This window comes from Cyprinodon tularosa, unplaced genomic scaffold, assembly GCF_016077235.1.
Source record: "Cyprinodon tularosa strain WSP-4 unplaced genomic scaffold, ASM1607723v1 ctg12, whole genome shotgun sequence".
Lineage (NCBI taxonomy): Eukaryota > Metazoa > Chordata > Actinopteri > Cyprinodontiformes > Cyprinodontidae > Cyprinodon > Cyprinodon tularosa.
The window spans coordinates 1740321-1766661 of NW_024038003.1; the positions used below are offsets into that span (position 1 = coordinate 1740321).

At 39.5% G+C, this 26341-nt stretch overlaps 1 protein-coding gene across 12 annotated transcripts in view; it reads right to left on the bottom strand.

Moving 5' to 3' along the window:
- Positions 1-26341, bottom strand: part of LOC119773645 (receptor-type tyrosine-protein phosphatase S-like) — a 116735-nt gene that overhangs the window by 21172 nt on the left and 69222 nt on the right. For 3 of the 12 annotated variants that reach the window (XM_038270718.1, XM_038270729.1, XM_038270710.1), the window contains 16 exons: positions 24277-24291; positions 22746-23015; positions 20730-21109; positions 18005-18206; positions 13568-13704; positions 12763-12907; positions 9577-9915; positions 9254-9447; positions 8999-9106; positions 7204-7321; positions 6374-7018; positions 5506-5600; positions 4438-4694; positions 4205-4292; positions 3841-4059; positions 2368-2525 (listed from right to left, as the gene is read on the bottom strand). In XM_038270718.1, the coding sequence (XP_038126646.1) occupies positions 2368-2525; positions 3841-4059; positions 4205-4292; positions 4438-4694; positions 5506-5600; positions 6374-7018; positions 7204-7321; positions 8999-9106; positions 9254-9447; positions 9577-9915; positions 12763-12907; positions 13568-13704; positions 18005-18206; positions 20730-21109; positions 22746-23015; positions 24277-24291 (3370 nt within the window). The remainder of the gene's footprint in view (positions 1-2367; positions 2526-3840; positions 4060-4204; positions 4293-4437; positions 4695-5505; positions 5601-6373; positions 7019-7203; positions 7322-8998; positions 9107-9253; positions 9448-9576; positions 9916-12762; positions 12908-13567; positions 13705-18004; positions 18207-20729; positions 21110-22745; positions 23016-24276; positions 24292-26341) is intronic. The other 9 variants (XM_038270802.1, XM_038270773.1, XM_038270763.1 and 6 more) reach the window with 5 other exon arrangements.

A 26341-nucleotide genomic window follows, 5' to 3' on the forward strand; every position in this document is an offset into this window, starting at 1 on the left:
TGTCATTTGTAATCATCAAAATTAAACAAAATAAACATCTGAAATATATGAGTTTGTATGTAATGTATGAATATAATATACAAGTTTCACTTTTTAAATGGAATTACTGAAATCAATCTACTTTTTCATGATATTCTAATTTTATGACCAGCACCTGTATAATTAGACTATCAAGACTGTTGAAATGAGTGCAATTTCTTCTCTTTATATGCACAGACACTTTATAAAGTAATCAGAGGTGTGTTACAGAATTTAACCACAAGCCATTAATTAGTCAATAGCAACTTTGGAGATGCGGCAGTGATGTACTGTAAGTTGAGACTCTGTTTAAGGGCCAAATATCAGTCATGCACCCCATAAATGTGGTCTTTTATCAAAAATGGCAAATTACAAGAAACTGCTTATAGAAATAAGAATCTCTATTCTAATTAACCACAACACTATTCGGCAAAAGCGGAAGAAGGGGCTACGGTCCATAGACATGTGATTCAGCCCCCCCCCACATTCTTGTGGAGAAAACAATCAATTCAAAGAAACTCACTGTGAGACTCTCCTTAGTTAGAGGCACCATAATGGAAGGCCACATGCCAAGGACCAGATTCTGCAGACTGATGAAAGGATTGGTGGACCTGATGGCTAACTTCCAAATTTCTGCAAAAGTAGGCCATTCTGAAACATTTCTGTCTGAGTTTCAGGAACTTTGAGGTGTAAAAGGCCAGAAAGGCGTTCATTTATGTTTGTGGCTCTGCTATACGCAGGACATGCTAACCTGCTGAATCCTGCAGACAAGTCAGCCTTTTCCATAGTTAGCAGAGGTTACAGGTCTGGCAAAGTTAGGGTAAGAGTTTTCAGCTACACATTTAAAAAAAATGATTTATTATCATTTAGTTGAGCTAAAGTTGGTCGTTAAAGGTATAGTGGAGGGAATTCTTTTTCAAGGTGGATCATCAAAATTAGTGGTCCTCCTAATTGTCAATCATTCTGATGATGTTTGATATGTTTATGTAAGGCCGTTGTAAGTGCTCAACCCTATTTTCACTTACTGGTGGTGAGTCTGACATAGTGGAAAAATAGCAAATCTTCTTTTGGAAAGTAAGCTTGTATGAGCAAAGCAAACAGCAACTTTTAAACAGTGCATGCATTAAGAGAAATGGGCTTGTGCACGCTCTTGTACAAGTTTAATAGGTGTTCCCTCTCAGGAGTGGGTACAGTGTTGTGCGTGTGCAATTTTTTAAAAAGTTGAGAGTCTTTTCAGAAGTTCGCAAAAAATCCTCCACTATACCTAAATTGTTTTAAGTTTGATTAACTTAAGTTTTCAAACATAAATATAAATAAATATAAATACAGGTGATATCTTTGCATCATTTTATTGATTGTGGTTTCAACCATGTGTTTTTCTTCTTCTTTGTCAACATTTTAGTTTATTATAGTTGAGTTAAATTTCACTAGCTTAGTCAAGAGTTTCTAGCTGAAATATGTTGGAATTACTTGGAGCTGAATGTTTTTCTTAACACATTTATTTTGAATAGAAGATCTTAACTTATTCTATATGTGTGGAGAATTATCTTTTTGACCATGAATTGAGCTCACTTCACACATTAATTTGTTGTTCTATAACACAGCATACTGGCTTTTTACAGAACATTATGTAAATAACATGCAGTATTTGCCACCCCTATTGGTGTGGACATTAAATTACAATGACAAAACAACCCAAGTTTGCATGTTCTCCCTGAGCATGCATGAGTTCTCTCCGGGTACTCCGGCTTCCTCCCACAGGCCAAAAAACATGACTGTTAATTGGTTTCTCTAAATTCTCCATAGATGTGTGTGTGTGTGTGTGAGTGGTAGTTTGTCCTGTTTTTCTCTGTGTTGCCCTGCGATGTACTGGTGACCTGTCCAGGGTGAGCCCCGCCTCTTGCCCGAAGACAGCTGGAGATCGGCACCAGCACCCCTCGTGACCCCGCTTTTGATAAAGATGCATGGATGGATGGACGGATATAACAACCCCAATAAATCATTTACATTTGTGGCTATATGAAAAAATTTCAGGTGGTATGAAGACTGTTGAAACATAGTTTTCATTCTTGATGCCGTTGCTTCATCGTCAAAATATTCCTAAAAATAGTTTATGTATAAAACTACTGGGAGAGGGTGTGAGTCTGTGATTGATTGGGAACAAAGTAAGAGGCAGGAAATACCCTCACAGAAATCTCCTCTTCTATTAGAAAAGCACAGACTAAAGCTTGTCTCATCCTCTAAGAAAATCAAAGCTGCTTTGGCATTTACTTGGTGCGACTAATGCTCTGAGTCATCGCTGTTGTTGAAAACTTGACATTTGTCTTTTATGAACTTTCTGACACTCACTTTTTGTACAGGAGGATAGCAATAACAATGCAGATGATGAAGACGACAGCCAGGACGGGTCCGACAACCCAGATCAGACCATCACCGGCGTCAAAGGGCTGAGGGTCTGAATGCGGGGCGATCACCTTCTCAGTGTATTGGCTGGCCACGTACATCCTCTGTAAAGGAAAAACACTGTTAACTTGTGTTTCTTTGAGACATAAATATAAACTCTAGCAACGATCACAAAAGGATTAAAATCAATAATGAGGATGTCTTGAAATTCTTTATCCACTTTTATTGCAGTCACATAATTATCTATTTAGAATAATTTCTCTGTTAACTTAGAAATACTTTTGGATTATTAAACCGCTTTAAGGCTAAAGAACATCCTATATTTTTTAAACCATAGGCAACTAGATTTTTATATAAAATCCTGACAGGTTTTAAAAATGTTGTAATGTCATATGCTCTATCATGCTTAAGAAAGGAATAGGCACCGCAGCATCACACATTATTCTTCATACTATAAAAAAAGGGTGGGGGATTTCCCATAAACAAATTTATTTTTTAAATCTTTTGTAAGAAAGTTGATCTTACTCTCCAGTCTTCTTTTTAAGTCCAAGATAAATTTGTAAAACCTAGAAATGGCTTTTCTCAAGCTTGTCTCTCACATAGCAAGTTTCTTTGCTCCACTTCACGAAGTGATTTGTTTGGGCAGCAAGATAAACATGCTTTATCCAGGGTTTTTTTCCCCAATAAAAATGTAATAATTACTTAATTATTTTTAATTGTTTCTCTGGCTCTCTTGTCTGCCCTAAGTGAAAATGTCCTTAACCATTAAAATATGTTTGCGATGGGTTTGATTTTGAAGTCAACAAATGTCAGGAGCTGATGCTGTAAAAAGTTATCACTGTACCCCTCTATTGAAAAAATGTGGTTGATCAAAGGTTGTATTATCTTTTCTTTTCAGTGTGCTTTTTGTATTCTGTGGCATGAAGAGATGAACTCATTTCCAGTCTTTGCATTATTACAGAACTGTTGCAATGGATTGCATGAGACTGAACAGACATAACCGATTTAATGTGAGGATGTGATAACATGTAGGACCTGCCTACTCTTTCCGAGGTCTGAACCGCTGTGTTGTATTAGCTCTGAAGAGCTTCTGAAAAATATCCTTTGGGCATTTGTTCACTTCTAAACTCTATTATAATTCATATTACATATGTATGTCTTTTTGGATTGAAATGCGCTAATACGCCAGCAGTGCACTGAGGACTCTCCTCCTTTGCCACAGTAAGTAAACCCCCTCTTTATTAGCAGTGAGAGGGTTATTGCATTTGCCTACCACACTTTGAATGACGGGAATTATATTGTTTCAGCGGCGCGGCCGTATTGATCACGACACATAGAGACAGCCTGCAGGGGAGAAGGAACCAGGAAGGGTTGGTAGGCAAAAAAAGAAAATAAAATGCAACAGAGTGGTGTTTGTACCCCTGATGTAGAGTTGAGCTCCACCAGGATGAAAAACACGTACTCCTGGCCCGCTTCTAGAGCTCGGTTCTCATAGCCTCCATAGTCCAGCTGGTCCCCCAAAGAGAAGAAGGCGGGTAGAGTTGCAGGTGTAAAACGGGCTGTGATGTAAGCCCGCCTCAAATCCACCTGCTTCTGCTGCCGAGAATCTCGTTGCCTTTGACTGATGTCTTTTAAGAGCTTCAAAGAGAAAGAAGATGCAGAGTCACACCTTCTGAAATCTATGATTGACACTTAATATTAAAATTGGTAATTATTTCCAGAGGTTCTTTGAGAAGGGATTGTGAGTTCTTTCAATATGTGCTGTAATTTTTGGGGTTCTCACCTCCTCTAGGTCCATTTCATCTGGACTTTTCGGTTGTTTGATGACGCCACGAGCTCTACGCAGGGGAACCACGACAACATAAATGTTCCTGTTGACACAAAAGAGAAAAATGAATAATACTTGGAGTTGTTCTACCAAATAAATAACCTGCCCATGTATAAAATACTCCTTTCCCTTCTATCATCTGTTGTGAGCTAAAGACTCAGATTGATCCAATAAGCTAAAGAACGTACTTGACAGGCGTACGAGTTTCCAGCAACGGCAGGATTATGGTGACGGTGGCCTCTGTTTCACGGCGGCTCGGGTCGATCTCAGGGCGACGGATGGTGATTGGTGGGGATGTTTTGGCTGTGATGCGGTGGCGAAGGCCTCCCATGTTGCCCTCTGCAGCAGTGATTTTAAAGTCGTAGCTGGTGTCGGGATTAAGATTTGTGATGACTGCCTTTTTAAGACGCGCGTCCAGGTCCATCTTATGACGGTTATACTCCACCTGGACGTTTGGAAAAGTTAGATGAATGTAACATTTCTCTCCTGATAGTACTATATCGCCACCCATTTAAAGAGTGAAAATAATGTATATCTTATAGTGGCTTTAAAACAACAATAAACAGTGAACATCTTTTTTATTTTTAATTAAAATGATCGCCCCCTCCCCCCCAAAAAAAATAAATAAATAAAACAAATAAAATAAAAAACAAAACAAAACTTTGGCTAACTTTTAACCTCATTTATAAGCCAAGTTTTAATTCTTTTTTTTTTTTTTTATTCTCTCTACTTTTGTACCAGTTCATTTATGTAAAGCATTGCATTTATATTCTTTTCTCATAAGTAGTTTGATTAATGGTGGATCAAAATGTCATAACATTTTTAAATCTCATATAATAAATGTTATACTGTAAATCACTATCTTCAAATTTTATATGGCAACCTATTTTCAATTAATTTTCATTCTAAACCCAATTTCAGCCCGAGGGCTCTTATAAAATATGATCTTTGATCAAACCAAAGAAGCTATTAGGGTGATCCTACTGGTAGATATCATTTTATCTGAGTCAATTCTACATTTCATGTAGCAGACTAAGTGGAATATAGAAAACTACTTTAAATTATTGGTTCTCAAAGTGGATAAAAACATCTTCCTGGTGGGTAAATTTGTTGAATATTTTTAATCCAAAGTAAATTACTAAAACTACACTGGTATGAAAACGGGTGAATTCAAACTATATGAGCCACTGTGTTGTGCCATGCAGTTTACTGCTTCTGTCTGACATGTTAAGCACTTGATCCAGGTTAAGACATACAATGAAGGGATAAGGGTTGCTTGTCTCTGGAAAGTCCCAGGTGAGAAGAACGCTCGTCTTAGTGGCCAGATTGACGGAAAAATTTCTCGGCACATCTAAGAAGCAAGCAGAGAAACAAAGACAAAAAAAAAAACAATTGTTAGATATCAATTATCAACATAAGAAAATCATCTAAGGATTATCTGTGTTTCCGGCGGAGTCCTGCTGAGGTTGAAAAGAGTCTGACATGTTACTTGGACAGGAGTACATAAAGGTAAAGAGAATGGGAGGGTGATGAGGAGAGTGGATGACATGAAAAGTAAGTAATGGACGGATTGGCTGCAGTAATGTGACGTGCCACACTTATCAGAGTGGAAGTTTGTGTTTGGATGTACTCAGAATTCAGCATGTCAGCAAGGCTTCGGAGAAGGTGGCAGTGAAGGTCTATCAGATAAGAAACGGCTTACCTGCAGATACAGCACCAGGCACCAATTTTCCCTTTAAATGAGACCAAACACTCACCTCCTCTTGTAGAAACTGTAAATCCAGGGTCCGATATTGACTTTTACCTGAGGGTTTGTGATAAGCAGTGCTCTTGAAGCAAACATCCATTAACTATGAGCCTGCTTCCACTGCTGGTGAAGGGTAGGTGATGAAGGTACAAGTGAGTGAGTGGAGGAGATAAAGGGGTGGGAGCGGTCATGCCCCTCTGGGATTTGCAGTTCTCCTTCTCTTGGGGGTGCGCTGGTGAAAAGTGGACCTGTAAAAACTGGCCCAGACTTGGTTTTAGTTTAGTGTCTCAAGGTGGACTCCAGGATGAGGGGAGGAGTGATGTTTAACCAGTGCTTAGGGGCTGAAAGGTGTTCCCTGGGCCTACAGCCAGCCATACCTGTTTCAAAGGCCAGGGTGAGGTACAGCTCAGCGGGACTGAAAGGGCCTGGCCCTGCCTGGTTGTGGGCTCTGAGCTTCACCTCATAGGCTGTACTGTGATTCAGACCCAAGATGGTGTAGCTGGACTCGCTTGCAGGAAGCGTGATGAGCCAAGGGGGAACGGAGGAAGCCGGTGAGGCAGAGGAGCCCTGGTCAGAAGCCTGTTTGTAGGCTATAGTGTACTCTGTAACATCGCCGCTGCACTCGTCTGGGGTGGGGGGCAGCCATGAGAACTGAAGGGAGCAGCAGCTAGCGTTGACGAAATCAATTATTTTGGGGTATTCCGAAGGTGGACAAATGGGAACAGTTATTTCCTGCTGTGCCGCATTTCCATAGCCCGCTTGGCTCTTTGCAGAGAGGACAAAGAGGTAGGAGGACCCAGGGGAGAGGTTTCTGACAGTGAAGTTTCTCTCGCGTGGTGGGAAATCCACAGTGCTGTTTAAAGAAGTGTTCTTCCGCCCAAACTGTAGGCGGTAGCCTTGGATTTCTACTGGCACTGCCCGGTCATCAGAACCTGTCTCGGAGCAGTCAAGCGGAGGAGCCCACCTCACCACCGCAGACGAGCCCGATCCTGGACGCACCCAAAGGGATGGAGAGCCAGGCACTGCAGACAACAGAGTGGGAAACAGAAAATCAGTTGTAACATGCTCTCCTAAAACCATGTATCATGTAAATCTTTTAGAGGAAATTAGCATTGATCCTCTCTTTATTTACGGCACAGCTTACCGTAAGATCAATTCCTGAATGTGTTACTATATCCAGAGAGCTATATAGTTGACATATGCTTACCAATCCCTGTGGTCTGCACCAGCTTAGCTTTACTATGCGCTCCATCCCCTTTAGTGGTGTATGCAGCCACTGAGACAGAGTACAATGTCTCTGGTTTTAAACCTCCTAAAACCAGCTCCTGTAGGAGGAAAACCCATTGTCATGTACTGATCCTCTGTCTTTTAGGACAAATTATTAGTTCACACAAAGGTTCAAACTAAATCATCAAGGAAAGTTTGTTTACAGGGATAATCACAAACCAAAGGTATAAAGCACAGCACCCCAGTTTCCTAACACACACACACAAACACACACACACATATATATATATACAGTCATATGAAAAAGTTTGGTCAACCCTATTAATCTTAACTATTTTTATTTCTTATATTTGGGTGTTTGCAACAGCTATTTCAGTTTGATGTATCTAATAACTGGTGGACACAGTAATATTTCAGTACTGAATTGAGGTTTATTGGACTAACAGAAAACGTGCAGTGTGATTAAAACAAAATTTGACACGTGCAAGAATATGGGCACCTCAGCAGAAAAGAGACATTAATATTTAGTAGATCCTCCTTTTGCAAAAACAACAGCCTCTAGTTGCTTCCTGTAGCTTTTAATGAGTTCCTGTATCCTGGATAAAGGGATTTCTGACCATTCTTCTTTGCAAAACAATTCCAGTTCAGTTAAGTTTGATGGTCGCCAGGCATGGACAGCCTGCTTCAAATCATCTCACAGATGTTCAATGATATTCAGGTCTGGTGATTGGGATGGCCATTCCAGAACATTGGAATTGTTCCTCTGCATGAACACCTGAGTAGATTTGGAGCGGTGTCTTGAATAATTGTCTTACTGAAATATCTACCCCTGGCATAACTTCAATTTCGTAACTGATTCTTGAACATTATTCTCAAGAATCTGCTGATATTGAGTGGAATCCATGCGACCCTCAACTTTAAGAAGATTCCTAGTGCCAGCATTGGTAACGCAGCCCAAAAGCATGATGGAACCTCCCCCAAATTTTACAGTGGGTAGCAAGTGTTTTTTTTGGAACGCTGTGTTTTTTTGCCGCCATGGATAACGTCTTTTTTTATGACCAAACAACTCAATCTTTGTTTAATCAGTGCCCATATTGTTGCACCTGTCAAATTTTGTTTTAATGCATATTGCACATTTACTGTTGTCCAATAAACCTCAATTCAGTACTGAAATATTACTGAAACCATCAGTTATTAGATACATCAAACTGAAATAGCTGCTGCAAACACCCATCTATATATATATATATATATATATATATATATATATATATATATATATATATATATATATATATATATATATAATACTATATACATATCATTCATTATGTAGGTTTTTCAACTTAAAATAGTAAAAAAGGAGACATTTTTATTTAGATTCAAATTTATTGAGATATAAATGTAAATCCCTTAAATTATCCAATGATTGCACATGTTCATGTTACTCTGTGAATCATTTGTGTTTCTATATAGAACAACAACTAATTAGTTTTACTATGTGTGATTAATATTAATGTCTATGTTCTTGAATATAAATTAAAATCTGCTGGCTTTAGCGTATTGAAAAAAATTAATAGAAATCAAGTGCTTTGTCTGGTGGAAATAGTGCATAACTTTGTATATTCGTTATTACTATTGTCATGCATTACATCAAAGGACACGACTATCAGGTACACGTAAAAATAAAAGAAAAAATAATATGTAGTTCGAAAAGGGGGAATTTGATTAAATCCACGGTGATCCAACTTGATGAGAATTGGATTTTAAAGTACCGGATTCATTCTGCTGTATGGATTGCTTGTGAGGTCATTTATTATTTCCTTGTGGGAAAACGACCGGCAGTCTGCACTCACATACTGAGTCGAATCATCCTCCTCCATCTTGTCACACAGTAGAAACACGCCCCCGTAGGCAGCCGAGACAGATGAGAGGAGGAGTGAGTCGAAAGATTAGATGAGGAAAAGAAAAAAAATTGTTTACAGATATTAGACATCAGTGTCATTCTATCTTTTAAACAGCGATTTCACCTGGGATTCATCCAGGAGAAGGTCTTTGATTCGGGGCAGGGTGCGTGATTCACCGCTCTCCACACGGTTAAAGTGCACCTGGTACCCTCGGATCTGGCCTTGCCGTAACCGTGGCAACACAGAGCGCCACATTACACGGAGAGCTGAGGAGTTGAGTGGCTGAACGTCCACCTGACGAGGGGCAGCACCGGGCACTAGAATACACACACCCAGAACACATGCAAATGTAGAGGTAATTAAAAAGAGAAAAACACCCCAACCAGTAAATAACCAAGTAATCAATCAATAGCCTTTAAGCGTTGATCAATGGCACACTCTCTTACCGTCCTCATCTGTTCTGCACAGTATGGGTGGGCTACTGGGTCCGATTCCCTCTGCTGTGGAGGCTGCCAGTGTGATATTGTACCAGCTCCACTTCTCCAGCCCTTCCAACACAGTTTGTCTCTGATGGGCTGCGATGAGAAACTTCTCCACCTCGGATCCCTGACTTTCACCTCCTCCTGCCTCTTCTTCTTCTCCTGTCCCAGAAACTCTCTGGTATTTGAGCTCATAACCTGCCAACTCGCCGTTCTGGGCCTCCAACTGAGGTGGCTGCCAGCTCACTCTCAGCGAGGTGGAGCTGACACTCTCACAGGACACACCCTCTGGTGCAGCTGAGGGCTCTTGGATGGATAGAGGTAAGGGAGCAAATTGGCCAAGAGTTTAGGGTATAAAAAACCAAATACAAACAAGTAACAAATAAGAGAGGGGAATATCAGAAGCAAAAGTAGGGGAAGTAAGGATAAAAAAGGAAACAATAAGAAAAAATAAAAGTAAACTGAACTGAAAAAAAAAAAACATTGACTTTGAAAAAGTATTTATACCCCTTTAAGCTTTTAGGGATTTTATCCACTTTTATCAAAAACCTTAATGAATTTTTGGGGAAAATAACTGTATGTGATAAAGAAACACAAAGCAACACATTATTGCTATTTTGAATAAAAATATTTAAAAGAAAATAATTTGTGATGATGGTTTTTATGCAGCTCAGCCTCCTGCTAACAGGGTGGAACCGCCTGATGTTGCATTAAAGCTAAATGGCTAACAGCTTTGTTCATCTGCGGTTTTACCACAGATTATGAGTTGGATTAAGGTTTGCACTTGGATTGCATCATTCTAACATATCAGTTTGCTTTGTTCATAATCACCTTTGCAGTGGCTGTACTATGTTTAGAGTAGTTGTTCTGCAAAGAGCTGAACCCAGTTTTCATATCACCTACAGCCTGTAAAAGTTGCCAACCTGTTTTTCCATCAACATGTTTCATGATGGGGATTTTTTATTCTGAGGGATATGCTGGAAATAGTCTTGACACATTGCTTCGTATTTAGGCCGAACACTTCCCATTCTGTTTTATCTGACCAAAGAGCATTTTTCCAAATGCTTGCTCTTCCTCCATACTCCTATCCATTCTAGACAATGGACTGAAAGGCTCTCTTTGAGATGTTCAAAGCTAGAGATATTGTTTTCAAAACTTTACCCCTGACCTCTGTGCTATGATTTGATACTTATGTTCTCTAACAAACCTCTGATGCATTAAGAGCACTTGGATTTATAGATTAAATTTAAGAGGGAAACTATACAAGACATTAGTTGCAATGGATTTAATTTTCGGTATTTAATATTTTTGAAAACTGCATATTTTTCCTCAATTTACTATCATGTTTTACAATCACATTAAATTATGATAATATACATAAAGGACTTAAAAAGGGGGTATGAATACTTTGCAAGGTTGGCTTGGAAACAAAAAAGGAAGCCACACCATTATGTAATTGCATAATGTTAGGCTTGGAGCATAATCAAATAATACCAAGACAAAAGTATTGACCTAAAGTGGACAACTTAATTATATGGAGGGTGATTAAACTCCCGATAGCCAGTAATTACTTTATCATCTGGCTATAGCTGGGAGCATGAAAGGTTTAAGGTTCATGAAAAAAAATATAAACAAACATGCAACAAAATACAAAATATATCTTGTTTTCAAGGAGAGAGACACAGAAGCAGAAAAACACTGTACATATACACATTTTCCAACAGCAGCTTCCATGTCGGCCTAATCCTTGAGTCCTTGAGAAAATAGAGTGTGGTAAGACTTCCTCTGTTCTGACAAGGGGAAGGTCTTAAGCTTCTCAGCAAGAAGATAAAAAAGGCTAAAACAATATTACACAGTGCCCAAAATGATTTAGAAGTCAGGTTAAAAAAAAGATAGGCCCTAAGTCAGAAAGTCAGGACGGAATATAGAAAGGAAAACGTGAGGCGTTCTAACACCTTCCCGCCAATACAATAGAGATCACTCACCTTAACACATATGCAAAGGCTAAAGCACGGCGAGGTGTCCGGGCTTGTGCTCCATCTCCTGCCGTGGCTCAGGTCCGTGTGGGTGTGGGGGGTGTCTGTCTATATGTGTGTGTGGGTATGTGTGTAATAGTCACAGCTGACAGGTTCAAGTATCTATTCACTCAGCCGTGCAGCCACTGTTCTGCTGGCCTCGGGGGACAATCTAGATGTGCACCAAAGCTTGGCGATAACAAAGCACACCTAACCTCCCTGGGAAATGAATTCTACTGCATGAAACAGTCTGCTTATCAAGCACCTTCTTTTACCTCTCTCAAAGATATGCCCCCCGCTCCTTCTGCTTTGCCCCTTTCAGCCCACCACCCAGGCCTTACTATTCATTTGGGGAGCTTTCTGCTGCTGAATAATTGTAAATACTTGAATTAACAAAACTTACCATATTAGAATGTTAGAAGCCAGAGGACTCTATCACAGCTGCAAAGTACTTTATGAATTCTTTCCCTTGTTCCATTTTCTGTTATCATTTTGTCCTCTTCAGGGCAAATTTGATTTTGTATCACAGCGCAACACGGCGGATGGGTTTGAGCCTTATCCGCTATCAGTGTTTGTGTAGAAAAGTGAGAAAAAAAGAGACAGGGGAGAGAATCCAAGTATAGTATGTGGTAAAATACATACTGGGTGGCACTTACCTGTCATCATAACAGGCCAGGTGACCGTCCTTTAATACACTACACCACTGGTTGCGAGCCAGTAAATGGAAGGAAGTTACTGCCTTTCAAAATGCATTATACTGTACACTGACAGAGCAGAAAAAGTACATAGATAGCCCAAAAAACATTATGCTGAGCTCTTTGTCTCAGGCTGTCATTTTGTTCTAACTGGGAGGGGAAAGAGAGACCTCTCAGTGGAAGGTAGTCACAGTTAAAGGTGTACGGATGGATGGGAGGAGAAAAGCATAGACAAATGGGATGAGAATGGAGACACATGCAGAGAGTCTGAGATGGTCCCGGGTTATATCATATCAGCAGCTGAGGAAACGGCGACATGTGTGGGTGTATGATTTGGCAGAAAAAATAAATGCCAAGGAGGTAAAAATGACACAGTTAAAATGTGCATGATATGCTCGGTACGCATTTGTGTGAGAGTTTTAAATAAAATTTATAAAACATACTGGCTTGGGATGTCCTCTGCACAACTTCATTGGTGAACGCTCCGATGCCTTTGTTGGAGATGGCGGCCAAGGAGAAGGAGTACTCAGTGTTTGCTTTTAGGCCCTCAACTGTGAAAGAGTTCCTCGGCTCAAGGGTCAACTTTGCCTGTGGTTGGAGAGCAGAGCGGTGTAGCGGTGCAGAACGACAAGGTTAATTTCTTACATTTCCCCTTCTTATTTCACCTTCTACCTCTGAGGTGGTAATATAGAATATTTTGGCTGGCTCACCACATATAGAAGCAGCTGTACTGCCTTATATATCATTATTCGTGGCCTTATAATCCTAGCAGTACATGCTGAAGGTCAAGTATGAATCTTGGCAATAACAAGTTTTCTAATGGCTGATTCCTACACAATTAGATGATATGTTAAAAGGTTTTGACATAAACAGAGAACGTGTGTATAAACATTCTTTCCAGTGTCAGAGCAACCCTGGCTTTGACCAGCACATGTGAATTCCAGTAAGATTTCGACATAATATTCTGTTGTGCATGTGCATCTACAGTACGTAATGCGATATTAAGACTATAAAACAGCCTGAGATGAAATAAGAGTTGGGGGAAAACTGAGATGTCTGACGATGTAGTGCTGAACTTATGAAGTGTTTAAGACAGCAGTAGGAATTGAAAATTTAAATAAATGTTTCCCCCCCTCCGGAGGACAAAATGATGTGAATCGTGTCTCCTTATTTCTGTTATAAGAGAATTCTACCAATGAGCTTCCACAGTACAACATCCACTGTACAAAGAGCGGCAAATAGGCTCACCAAGCTGCCAAACTTGACAGGTTTGTAGAGTAGCTCGTAGTTGACTATTTTCTCCTTGGTGTATGCAGGTTCCCAGATCAGCTCGATGCTGGTGTCTGTCACCTTCCCAACTTTAAACTTGACTGGTTGACCTGGAACTGAAAAGGAGCAGACAGCACAGCTAGTCAGTGCTCTGTATAAGGGCATCTAAAAAAAACTGGGATTTTTCTTTAAGGTTAAATTTTTAAAATGCTGTTTTATCAAACTGTTTTGCACTACAAGCGGACCTCCACACTCACTAGTGCCTCAGCTAATGATGTGTCGAGAGGCATAAAAGACTAATTTTTATCCCAGACTTTTTCAGTTGATTTTTTTAGTGGAAATATTATCCCAATACTGACCACCTGTAAAAAGGGGCATTGCTGCCATTAGCAATTAAAAGAGATAACTTCAGTGTTCATGCTGTAACCTCTGAAGATATGACGCTTCTAACAAAAAAAAAAAGCTTGTGCAGTCCCAACTGCAGACTGCAATTTGAGCATTAACATATATATATATATATATATATATATATATATATATATATATATATATATATATATATATATATATATATATATATATATATATATATATATATATATACACTCACCGGCCACTTTATTAGGTACACATGTCCAACTGCTCGTTAAGACTTAATTTCAAAGCAGCCAATCACATGGCGGCAACTCAGTGCATTTAGGCATGTAGACATGGTCAAGACAATCTCCTGCAGTTCAAACCGAGGATCAGTATGGGGAAGAAAGGTGATTTGAGTGACTTTGAACGTGGCATGATTGTTGGTGCCAGAAGGGCTGGTCTGAGTATTTCAGAAACTGCTGATCTACTGGGATTTTCATGCACAACCATCTCTAGGGTTTACAGAGAATGGTCCGAAAAAGAAAAAACATCCAGTGAGCGGCAGTTCTGTGGGCGGAAATGCCTTGTTGATGCCAGAGGTCAGAGGAGAATGGCCAGACTGGTTCGAGCTAATAGAAGGGCAACAGTGACTTAAATAACCACCCGTTACAACCAAGGTGGGCAGAAGAGCATCTCTGAACGCACAGTACGTCGAACTTTGAGGCAGATGGGCTACAGCAGCAGAAGACCACACCGGGTGCCACTCCTTTCAGCTAAGAACAGGAAACTGAGGCTACAATTTGCACAAGCTCATCGAAATTGGACAATAGAAGATTGGAAAAACGTTGCCTGGTCTGATGAGTCTCGATTTCTGCTGCGACATTCAGATGGTAGGGTCAGAATTTGGCGTCTACAACATGAAAGCATGGATCCATCCTGCCTTGTATCAACGGTTCAGGCTGGTGGTGGTGGTGTCATGGTGTGGGGAATATTTTCTTGGCACTCTTTGGGCCCCTTGGTACCAATTGAGTATCGTTGCAACGCCACAGCCTACCTGAGTATTGTTGCTGACCATGTCCATCCCTTTATGACCACAATGTACCCAACTTCTGATGGCTACTTTCAGCAGGATAATGCACCATGTCATAAAGCTGGAATCATCTCAGACTGGTTTCTTGAACATGACAATGAGTTCACTGTACTCAAATGGCCTCCACAGTCACCAGATCTCAATCCAATAGAGCATCTTTGGGATGTGGTGGAACGGGAGATTCGCATCATGGATGTGCAGCCGACAAATCTGCGGCAACTGTGTGATGCCATCATGTCAATATGGACCAAACTCCCTGAGGAATGCTTCCAGCACCTTGTTGAATCTATGCCACGAAGAATTGAGGCAGTTCTGAAGGCAAAAGGGGGTCCAACCCGTTACTAGCCTGGGGTACCTAATAAAGTGGCCGGTGAGTATATATATATATATATATATATATATATATATATATATATATATATATATATATATATATATATATATATATATATATATATATATATATATTGTTTTATAAGTAGTCCACAACCTTTAGTCTGCTTTGGGATTAAAAAGCAAATTACAGGTGTGTTCCCCTTCTCTTCTAAACTTTTAATTTTGGTTAGTTTCAGGAGCGTTGTGCTCTGTTTGTTTGGTCGTATTACAGCTTCTGGTCTTTGTGTGTTTAGTTTATCTTCAGTTGTACATTTCCAGTGTCACTGTGCTCAAGTTTCTCAGTCAGCCGCTTCCAGTCTATTAAATAGCAACCAACCTGTCTCTTGTTTCGCCTATTGTCTCTCCTCGAAATACATTCCCATGTGGTCCATAAGGTCTTTGATAGTTCCTTCTTTTGTATGAAGTCTTTGTTTTTTTTTTCATCTGAACTTGGAATTAACTCCAGTGTGCTTTTTATTCAATTACTTTATTTTTACACCAACTTCTGTCTCAGACACAGAGGCTTATTATTTTTAGACACTCTACAAAATGAGAAGGACAGTAAGGCAGATATGTGTTTATATTCAGAAAAAAATAGCCTCTTGCCCAAACTTGCCAATATCTGTGGCTAACAAAGCGGCGAACGTTGCTTAAGTGTGCCCCTCACACACAGTGATCATGATTGTAAAGGAAGTGCTGCAAAGAATGACCTTTACGGGATCTCTGAGCTTTCTGTTCAACCATTTTACCTTATTTACATGCAAAGCAGCTGTTCTGGAGATATGTCATTGGAAAGTCTATTAGGTCTGAACATCAAATATGTCCAGTTTGCTTAAAAATCCTGGCGCTTTAACTAGAGCTGTGCACTATGGTAAGTTGAGACTAGAAGCAGACCAGGTGGTTCTGGCATGAAATTTGAAAAGTACGGTGGAGGACCATTACTGCTATGGGCCTGATTCCCTTCCAAAGGTCATTTTGACCTTAGAGTCGAGGAAATCTGAAATATTGGTATATATAGAGTAAAAAAAAAACATTTCCCCAACTTAAAAGCAGTATATATGTCATCCCTGTGTATTTGAGTGGGCTATTAACCCAAAACATTCAGTCAAATAAGAAAAGGAATGTTTCACCCGACACAAAATAAACCTTATCTGATGGCTTCCTCAGTTCTAGACTTAAAACTATAAAGAATAGTATGCAATGAGCTAATTATAGAACCGATAATGAGCGCACTAAGTACTTTGGATGATCAGTTTTGGTGCGAGGGAGAAGGGCAAGAAATGGCTCTCTCTGCATGCCCCAACCACATAAAATGTTACAGAAGCAGATTAAGTCCTGTCATATTAGCAATGTCAGAAATGCTGGATGGACTATATCAGCGACACTTACTAAAGCCTGGTTTATGATTCAGTGTCTGTTGTTTAGAACTGAACAACCGAATTACAAACTTTTAGTACCTGTGCGGTGTCTGTGAGCCAAACATTTCTGCACTGCCCACCCAGATAACCATGTAGCTACGCAGACAGCTCAGCATTGAAAAACATGGAGGACATGCAACAGCTTCTACTGATGAAGGTTCACAAATATAAAGATATGGGCACATCTTCCGATTTGGTCCGTAAATATAACAACCATCAACTTATTGCGAAAACACTTGGTAAAAAAGTTACTGAACCCTGGATGACACGAAGAAGGTTTGAAAATGTTGGAATCAGCTGAGTGTTTTACTTCTATATGTTGTTATAAGGTTTTGGTCCATGCAAAGGCCCAGCTAGTGTCGATGGGAAATATTAGGTACAAGCTGGGTATGCAGGTGCGCGGAGTATAAAGGCTGCAGAATTGTGTCCAGGCATCTCGTTTCCACATAGAATATATATATATATATATATATATATATATATATATATATATATATATATATATATATATATATATATATATATATATATATATATATATATATATATATATATATATGCGTCAAGCATAATTGTTTAATAAAGTTTAGGGGTTATAGTTAGGTCAAGGGATGGGTTGGTGGTAAGTTTTAACTTCACAGCTCATGGAAAAGTTTGAGGAAGTTCCTTCTAAGCCTGTTATGAACCCCGTCTAATGCACAGGGGATACATCACATATTGACTGAGCGTCAATATGTGACAAGTTGGGGGTGAGAATGTACTGATTAAGCACCAATACAACCACTGATTGTGGCAATAACAATAGGGTTAATGTTTAACCAACATTTGTTTTACCTTAACACAATGTCTCTAGCACTCTTCATAAGGTTCAGAATCTCAGCCACTAAAGATGTACATCAGGTGCCTCTAGATACGTAGCTGAGTGAAGTTAAACAACTGGGCAAATATATCAATGATATGGAGAGCAGGATAGTCAGTGTCAGCAAATCAAAGCTTTAAACAAAGGAATGAAAATAAAACTGGCGATTGGCTGCAACATTTTGGTTGTTACATTTCTATTAAGAAAGCCAACTAAGTTTTTAGTCTATATCTGCTGCTGTTGCTCATAGTGTGTCAACCACTGTAATACATACTGTTTTCAAAAAGACCTTTAAAAAAAACATTTATTTTCTTTACCTCCACGCAAAACTTTTACATGCACAGGATCTGAAAAAGGGCCGTCTCCTACGGAGGTGAAGGCGAGGACCTGGATGGTGTAGGTCTCTGAGGTGATGAGGTTCTGAATGGTGGTGATCAAGCTGTCCTGTACATTGTGAATCTGCCACTCATTAATGGGTCGGGATGGGTCCATGGTGTAGTACACACGGTAGCCTTTCACCTAGAAAGAAGCGGAGATTTAGTGAGATGGAAAGAGAGAGAAAGAGAGAATGTAACCCTGTATCAACTAAAGTTAAGTCCTTTTGCTTTAAAATCTGATTTTTGGGTTATTGGGGACAGAATTTTTTTTGGTCTAATCCCCCAGTAATTCAACAATGATAATCCATAATACCATGTATTAATACAGCTGGACTTTACAAAAGCTGAGGTTGTTATCGATTATACTTCAGACTGTTCTGTTTAATTTGTGCTTAACATGTTTTTTTCCCCCATAGAGATTTTAAACATCTGCCACAATGAAGAATAAAGTGGATAAAACAAATGAACTGGTTCTGGCCTTTAAGATGTAATCACTCCACCTCTACCCATTTGGGATTTCTGGAAAGACAGTAGGTAGGTCAGAGTTTATGTAATCCCTCTGCCATGCCAACTCTCTAAACCGCAAGGTCTCACACCTCCCCTGCTCTAGCTCTTTAATATCTATAATCCCCATATGCACTCAATTCGGTCTTGTGCTTTTATGAACTCGCTGTTCAGTTAGAAAGGCTTGAAAAAGGAAATAGGCCTCAAGAGGAAGGGCTCTCAACTTAGAGTGGACAGTCCAATTAGCTTTTCCTTTTTTAGAGAATAGAAAAAGTAGCAAGAGACTTACGGAGCCAAAATCTTTGGAAAGATGCATATCTTAGAACAGGAACCTGCACAATATATTGTAACTCTTATTTAAATGAAAAGGATGTATTATTATTTAACTTTTTTATAAAACATCTCCAGAGTATTCAAAAGTAAGACTTTTCTAGGAGCTTCTTGTGAATATGGTCGAGAATTTCCCCCCATCTTATTTAGGTCTTTTTACCTTTTTATATGCAGTCGAACAATATCGACGTTACAAATACTAAAAAATATGATTTATTCACCTACCCTTGGACCATTGTTTTTCATGATTTCAACCTGTAGCATTCAAGCATATGCAGATGACACTAGTTCATATGTGTGCTTCCATACAGTGGTGGAAATAAGCTAATGACACACATGGATAATGTTAAAATCAGTTATACTTCAGATCTAAGGGGTGTTTCATATGGCAGGTCAAGTCTGGCTTACTTTGAGGTCATTTAAGTCTGATAACGCTAGCTCACTCTTAAGGGCTGGTTATACTCCCGCAGCAGTGTGTCGCAGTGAGCTTGTTGCAGATATTTTTGATTTATGCCCAATATTAAAGCACGGTCTGCGCCATGTTATTCCACGCCACAATGCAAGAGGGAGGAAGTGTAAAAACGCAAGGGGAAAGTTTGTACGACAACTGAGGGACATAAGGGCGAAAAAGAGCAGGGATCCTGGTGGAAAAAGGGTCCCAGTGGTCTTGTGCACCTCACTCTTCTAGCTAGTCCATCTTCACAATTTGTTTTCCACAATGGTGGTCATATAAACAAAACAAGCCGGTAAGGTACCAAACAGTTAATACGCATAGTGTAGAGCGGATGTAGACTTGGCAAATCAGATGCTTCCTGTCTGCAGCACTGTCTGCGGTCACCTACAATTTTGGAGAGGTGCACCAGAGTGTGCAGAGGCGGACGGGCGCACATTTGCGTTCACTGGGACACGCATGCAGACGATCTGGTTTATACAAATAGTATAGTATAAATCAGCCTTTAGTCTGACTTGATGGAAATTGACCAAGTGATCTCAGTCTGGTCAGGACCAGGTTTAGAGCTGACCTTATTCAAGCTATGAGTAACAGAAAGGGTAATAGTACCATAATGTAGCACAAATGGAGCCACCAAAAATCGCAACATTTTATAAGTTAAACATGATAAGATTAATTTCATGGTATAAAATAGTACACAATACACAATTTCTTATTTTAGCATAAGCAAATATGTACAAAAATATGTAATTTATCAATCTTATATACAATATATTTGAATACTTTTACACTTTATAAAAAAAAGAGCTTTGTCTTAGTTCATTAAAGGCATCCGCACATTCATGTGAGATGGCCTGACTGGTTATAGAAAAGGTTGTGGAGGAGGAAGATGTTTTAAGTATAACAGACAATCTTCCCTGACCAATATTCTGATGAATGTCAACAGTTTTCTAGACGAGGGTTAATTTACTTGACAGCCTTAACTGGCCCCAGCTCTCCCATACTGTAGCACAGGTTGAATCATGCCCTTATTGTTCCTCAGTCACTCTCCATAGACCTGTGCTTGTTGCATGTAGTATAAAGTCTGGTGGCGGCAGTCCCTCCCAATTTCAAGTCATAATTGTTTGAAAAAAAATGGCAATTTGATTTTTGAAAAAAATCATTCATCACTACCTGTTAGTTTTATTTTGTATTTTGAGCAACTAAATCAACCAAAGTCGGAGAAAAGATGAAAAATAGCCTTTTGCAAATTCTGACCAAGTGAATTAGCTAGTGTAATAATGTGCTGTCCTATTAGATTCCTGCTGAATCTAATAAAGGACTAATAACAAACTACAAAAAAATGTGTTTTAAGAGATAAAAAAGTACATTTTAACCCACCTGTCCATTGGGCTCCTCTGGATCCTCCCAGCGCACCATCACAGTGTTCTCAGAGATAACATGGGCCTGCACGTTACGTGGGGGGCTAGCAGGGGCTTGCTCTCCGGTGCGGGCCTCCACACGTGCGGAAGGTGGACCCTGGCCGATGCTGTTGAAGGCTGACACCCGTATTTCATACTCAGTGTTGGGGTAGAGCCCGCCAATGCTATAGCGGGTGGTGGTTATGCTGTCCACAGTCTCGTACTTGCTGTCTGGCCCTTTGGCCCGGTACTGAATGATGTAATAGGAGACTGGGTCAGGATTGCCTGAGTCCCAGGTGATGGTGACACTTGTAGCTGTGGTCTCTGTGACGATGGGTGTGCCAGGAGGCTTTGGTAAGGCTGTGGATTGTAACACAAGCATACACACAGAATTGTACAATTCTTTCCAAGCAATCGTAAACAACTTTAATCCATGCTACAGTATCCTATATCCATATCCTCTGCACGCTTGATGCCATAAGTGAAGATGACATTTGTTGGATTATAGGTTAACCTGACTGTAATATTTCTAGAAGGAAATCTAATCATACGGCCACAACGTAGTGAGATTATTATCCAGTCAACAAATATTATTTTAATCCTAATCTTAATCCTAATGTAATCTATCTATCTATCTATCTATCTATCTATCTATCTATCTATCTATCTATCTATCTATCTATCTATCTATCTATCTATCTATCTATCTATCTATCTATCTATCTATCTATCTATCTATCTATCTATCTATCTATCTATCTATCTATCTATCTATCTATCTATCTATCTATCTATCTATCTATCTATCTATCTGCCTGCCTGCCTGCCTGCCTGCCTGCCTGCCTGCCTGCCTGCCTGCCTGCCTGCCTGCCTGCCTGCCTGCCTGCCTTAAACACACTCCTAAACCTTGTGGACAGCCTTCCCAGAAGAGTTGAAGCTGTTCTAGCTGCAAAGGGTGGACCGACGTCATATTGAACCCTATGGATTAGGAACGGGATGTCACTTAAGCTCATATGTGAGTCAAGGCAGGTGAGCAAATACTTTTGGCAATATAGTGTATATCCAAAATCCAGAATATATATATATATATATATATATATATATATATATATATATATATATATATATATATATATATATATATATATATATATATATATATTTCCACAATCCAGAAATACATCTATAGCTGTAGACAGTTCTAAAGTAGAGTGTAATGTTTCTTTTTGAATTGAGGTTCAAAAAGGAAAATTGGAAACTTCTCAAATTATTTCACACAAATAAAAAAAAGAGATCAGAAATTGTCCACAGGATTATGTTTTAGTTATAGTTTCTCTGAATAAAATTAGGCTAGAATGTTTTTTTAGGTCCTATTCTCTTCGTTGTTTACAGAATATCTCTTTTTCATGTGTACATTAAATCTTTTTACACTTAAAATACATAAATCCATCAATAACAAAATCAATTTTTGTCCATGACCTAATGGCAGTTTTTGGTTTACATTTCTCTTAAAATCCTCAGATATTGGTAATGACTCATGCAGCACTCTGGGATTTAACTAGTTTTACCTTCCAATACAATGATCTCTCAAATTTCTAAATTTGGCAACACCAGCTTCCTGGTGCTGGCAGGGCTGATAAATTACAGCACATTAATTTGCTTCCTGGAGGTACTGAGGGACTCGGATAGTGTCAAGAAACATTAAACATTAAAATAAAATTGGCTGGGGCTGATATTTCGGAACATTATCATGAAAATGTGTACCATTCAAATATAGCTGGGGTGTACAAACTTTTTTTGTGGGGGGCAAGCTAAATTTGTGTTGTGGCCTCAGCATGTCATTCTGACAGCCCTGAAATAAAGCTAAATATCAGAAATCTTAAACTCTCCAAAACTGCTGCAAGAGCACTTGAAAAAAGCACAACATGTTCTTAAAAACATGCATGTTTCTCAAAAACATTAGGATGTAAAAATTCCCGGATAAGGGGGTTCTTACTCTTGACTAAGACCTGAGCAGTGGCCTCAATCACACCCAAGCTGCTCATGGCCACGCAGGTGTAGTTGGCAGATTCCCGGACGCCGTTGAGCTCCAGCACGTTCCGTCCAACGGGCATCTCATCCTCCGGGGTCAGGTCCTCAATGCCCAACATCCACTTGACGTAAGGCATGGGCGAACCCACAGCCACGCAGGTGATGTTGACACTCCCCCCGGGCATGATCTCATGATTGGAGGGTAAGATAGAGAAACGAGGGGGCACACGGCGAACTGGGAGAGGAAGAGAGCCAGGGTAAAAAGGAAAAAGGGGCAGGGAAGGGGGTGAGGAGGGGGTAAAAAGTGTGAGGCAGAGGAGGAGAAAAGAGGGAAGAGGGGAGCAAGGTGAGGGAAGGGAGGGGGAGAAAGAATGAGAAAGAAAGAGCAAAGCACAGAGCAGGAGATCAAGAGAGAGAAAGTAAGGGAAGAGAGAAAAAGGAAGATAAAGGAAGAGAGAGAGAGAAAGAGGAGAAGTAACAGGAAGGGGGAAAATGAACTTCAGGGATTTACAGAAAATTACAAAGGGATATTTCAAGTTTAGTCCCAATTACTATATGGCACTGATGATTTCAACAGAAAGACATAAATCTTGTGTTAAGCTCAACCATTCACAGTGAGCTGCCTACTCAAAATAATATTGTGACAAACTCTTGAGTTTCATTTCAACCAGGACATGACACCTATAGTCAGTTTCTCTTCTCCTGTGCATAATTTCTCGGCCATTTTTCTTCAAGCTACAGCAGTGTCGTTCTCGTTTTAACCCCCTCCTTAAAGCAATTCTAAACTTTACCAGTGACTTCAGAGACAAACTTTACTTGATTGCAATTACTGTGCCTCGAGGCACTCGTGCTGCAGATGGGGCTGTTAGAGCGAGTATATGCATCACTGAGGGGCCGATCAATAAGACCCTGCATGCTATTTGTGTCCCTCCACCCTCTTGTGAGGGAAAACAAGCAAAGTAGCAAAGTTATGTGCAATATTACATCTGTCAGAGCTGGCTTGATACGTATTGGAGAGGAGGCACATAGAGAGACTGAACCCATAGGTCACTCGCATGCCTGGGCGACTCAAGAGGAATAAAAAAATGGTGGAGGAACACAAAGAAGAGAACGTAGAACTGAAAGAGGAGGACAGAGAGGAGCAAGACAAGACACTGAGGAGACAGGCAGAAGCAGAGCCACAGAGAGATAGAGAGAGACTGAGAAAGACAGAAGCAGCTCTGCGTCTCTTCCAGACAATGACAGGCAATGTAGCAAAGGACAGCCACATTGTGCAACAAGATACTGTACAATACATAGGATCAATTACTGATAACAGTGTGTTGTCAAAATGAGTTGGAAATGTGGACAGAAAAGATCCGAAAAAGGTGCCGTGATCGTTGGAGACATTAAGTAAAGAACACCAAGACAGCATGAAAGAGTTCGAGCAAAAAGAGAGAGAGAGAGAGATATGTGAGGTAGTATGTGCATGTTTATAAGTTAATAAACTTATGTACATGTGTCTGAAGCTCCTACACATCAGGGCGCGGACAGAATGAAGAGGAAGAAGAGAGAAAAGGAAGACAGGGGGGGCAGGGGGTGGAGATAAAGAGAGGATTAGAGGAAGGGTTTTGCAGGGGTAGGAGGGAAGAAGGGGGGAAGAAAAGAGGAGCGAGGAAGAAGAAAACACATGGATCTATTTAAAAACACGTCTATATACCAGAGTCAGGCCCATTCAGAAAGAAGATGCCTCTAAAGTAAGGAGAGACAAAATCATATAAAGAAAAAACTGAAAAAATAAAATGGCTAGAAAAAACTGGATGTTGTAGGAACAGAGAAGAAGAAAGGAGAGATACCCGAGGGTCACAGCACAGGAAACAAAACAGAGAAAAACAGACAAACGTCTCTGGATGAAAGGAGAGAATGAAAGGGAAGAGCAGAAACAGTCGAAAAACTCAGCACTACAGGAAGCTAACAGTGCCTTGCAAAAGGGAATGTTTTCACAATTTGAACCATTACAACCACATACCACAAACATGCTCACTGTGCTTTATTGGGATCTGAAGCAATGGACCAATGCATAGCCATACTTTACTATAAAGAAAGAAAATAATAGAAGGCTTGTAAAAAGTTTTACATGTTTAAATCTGAAAAGTCTGGCATGTATTTGCATCAAGCTCTTTTCATCTATTTATTTGTAGTACTAATCTTACCTGATATCAAAGCTGCAAGGAACATTTCTGAACCTACGGTTTCAATCTGGAGACAAAAAAATACTTCCATTCTTCTTTGAAAAAGAGATCAAGGTACTTGCATCATGATTGTCTGCAAAAACTAATTTTCAGACAATGCCAACAAAATTTTAATTATATAGACATATGTTAAAACAAGCTCCGTGAGATGTTCACAGCTTTGGATACAACTCTGTTTTATATCTCTTGAATTTTCTCCATGACCAGTCTGTGTTTCTTCATCTTTTTGATGCTGTTTGCTCATTAATGTTCCCCAGCAAACATCTAAAACCTTCACTAAACAGGTAGATTTACAATGATATCACACACATGTCAGCTTTATTTGTACATCAGGTGACTTCAAAATACAAAAAAATGATGCAACTGCTTTTATTTAGGGGCAATAGAGAAAAGGGGGCTAGATATATGCATGCCACACTTTTCTGATTTTATTTTCTCAATAATGGTTGGAAACCATTTCTTTTTAACTATATAAGTCCCAAAAAATACACTGAAGTTTGTAGTTGCAATGTGACAAAATCTGAAACTTTTGCAAGGTACTGTATATGTTTACAAAATAAAACCAGAACTGGGCAGAAAATAAAAAATGCTCTAAAACTAGACAAATTAAAACTCTAAAATGAAATCCTACAGATTAACAAAACAATAATCTAAGCATACTCCATTGTCTCTAAGAATATATCACCCAACATCTAAGATCAAGCACATAAAATGATTAATAGATACTCATAAACCTGCTGCATAACCTCCAGTCCTTATTGAGTAACATCATTACATGGGTTCTTCATGGGCCACATCCCCCCTACTCAAAAAAGCTAGAGACAGTTGGGCAGAAGTTAAAAGTATTCCATGATTTCAACAAATTAAAAGGATAATCAAAATATACTGTTGTAGGGATTTTACTGCTGTTAAATGAAAAATAAATGCAGTAGAAAAATAATCAGGAAAAAATACCCAGAATTGGATACAGGTTGAAGAGAAGAAAGAGACAAAGAGACAAGAACAGATAGATCTGTTAGAAAACAGACATGATTGGGCAGGCAACTGCTAATCTGAGCATGCTGGGGACAGACAAGCAGACGGACAGACAGACAGGCAGGCAGCCCCATGCATAACACAAACATAGCAGGTGCAATGCAGCATGACAACATGGTTTTTTATTGAGAATGAAAAAAAAAAATCAATAAATATAAGAAGCAGTTTATTAGCATATTATGTGTTAATAGTGTAAAAATGTTGGCAACAAAACGGTGGTAATGACTTCAGATGATTTTTCTAAAGGAAGCCCTTTATATATATCATTGATCAAAGATTTCCCTCAGCTCTATGA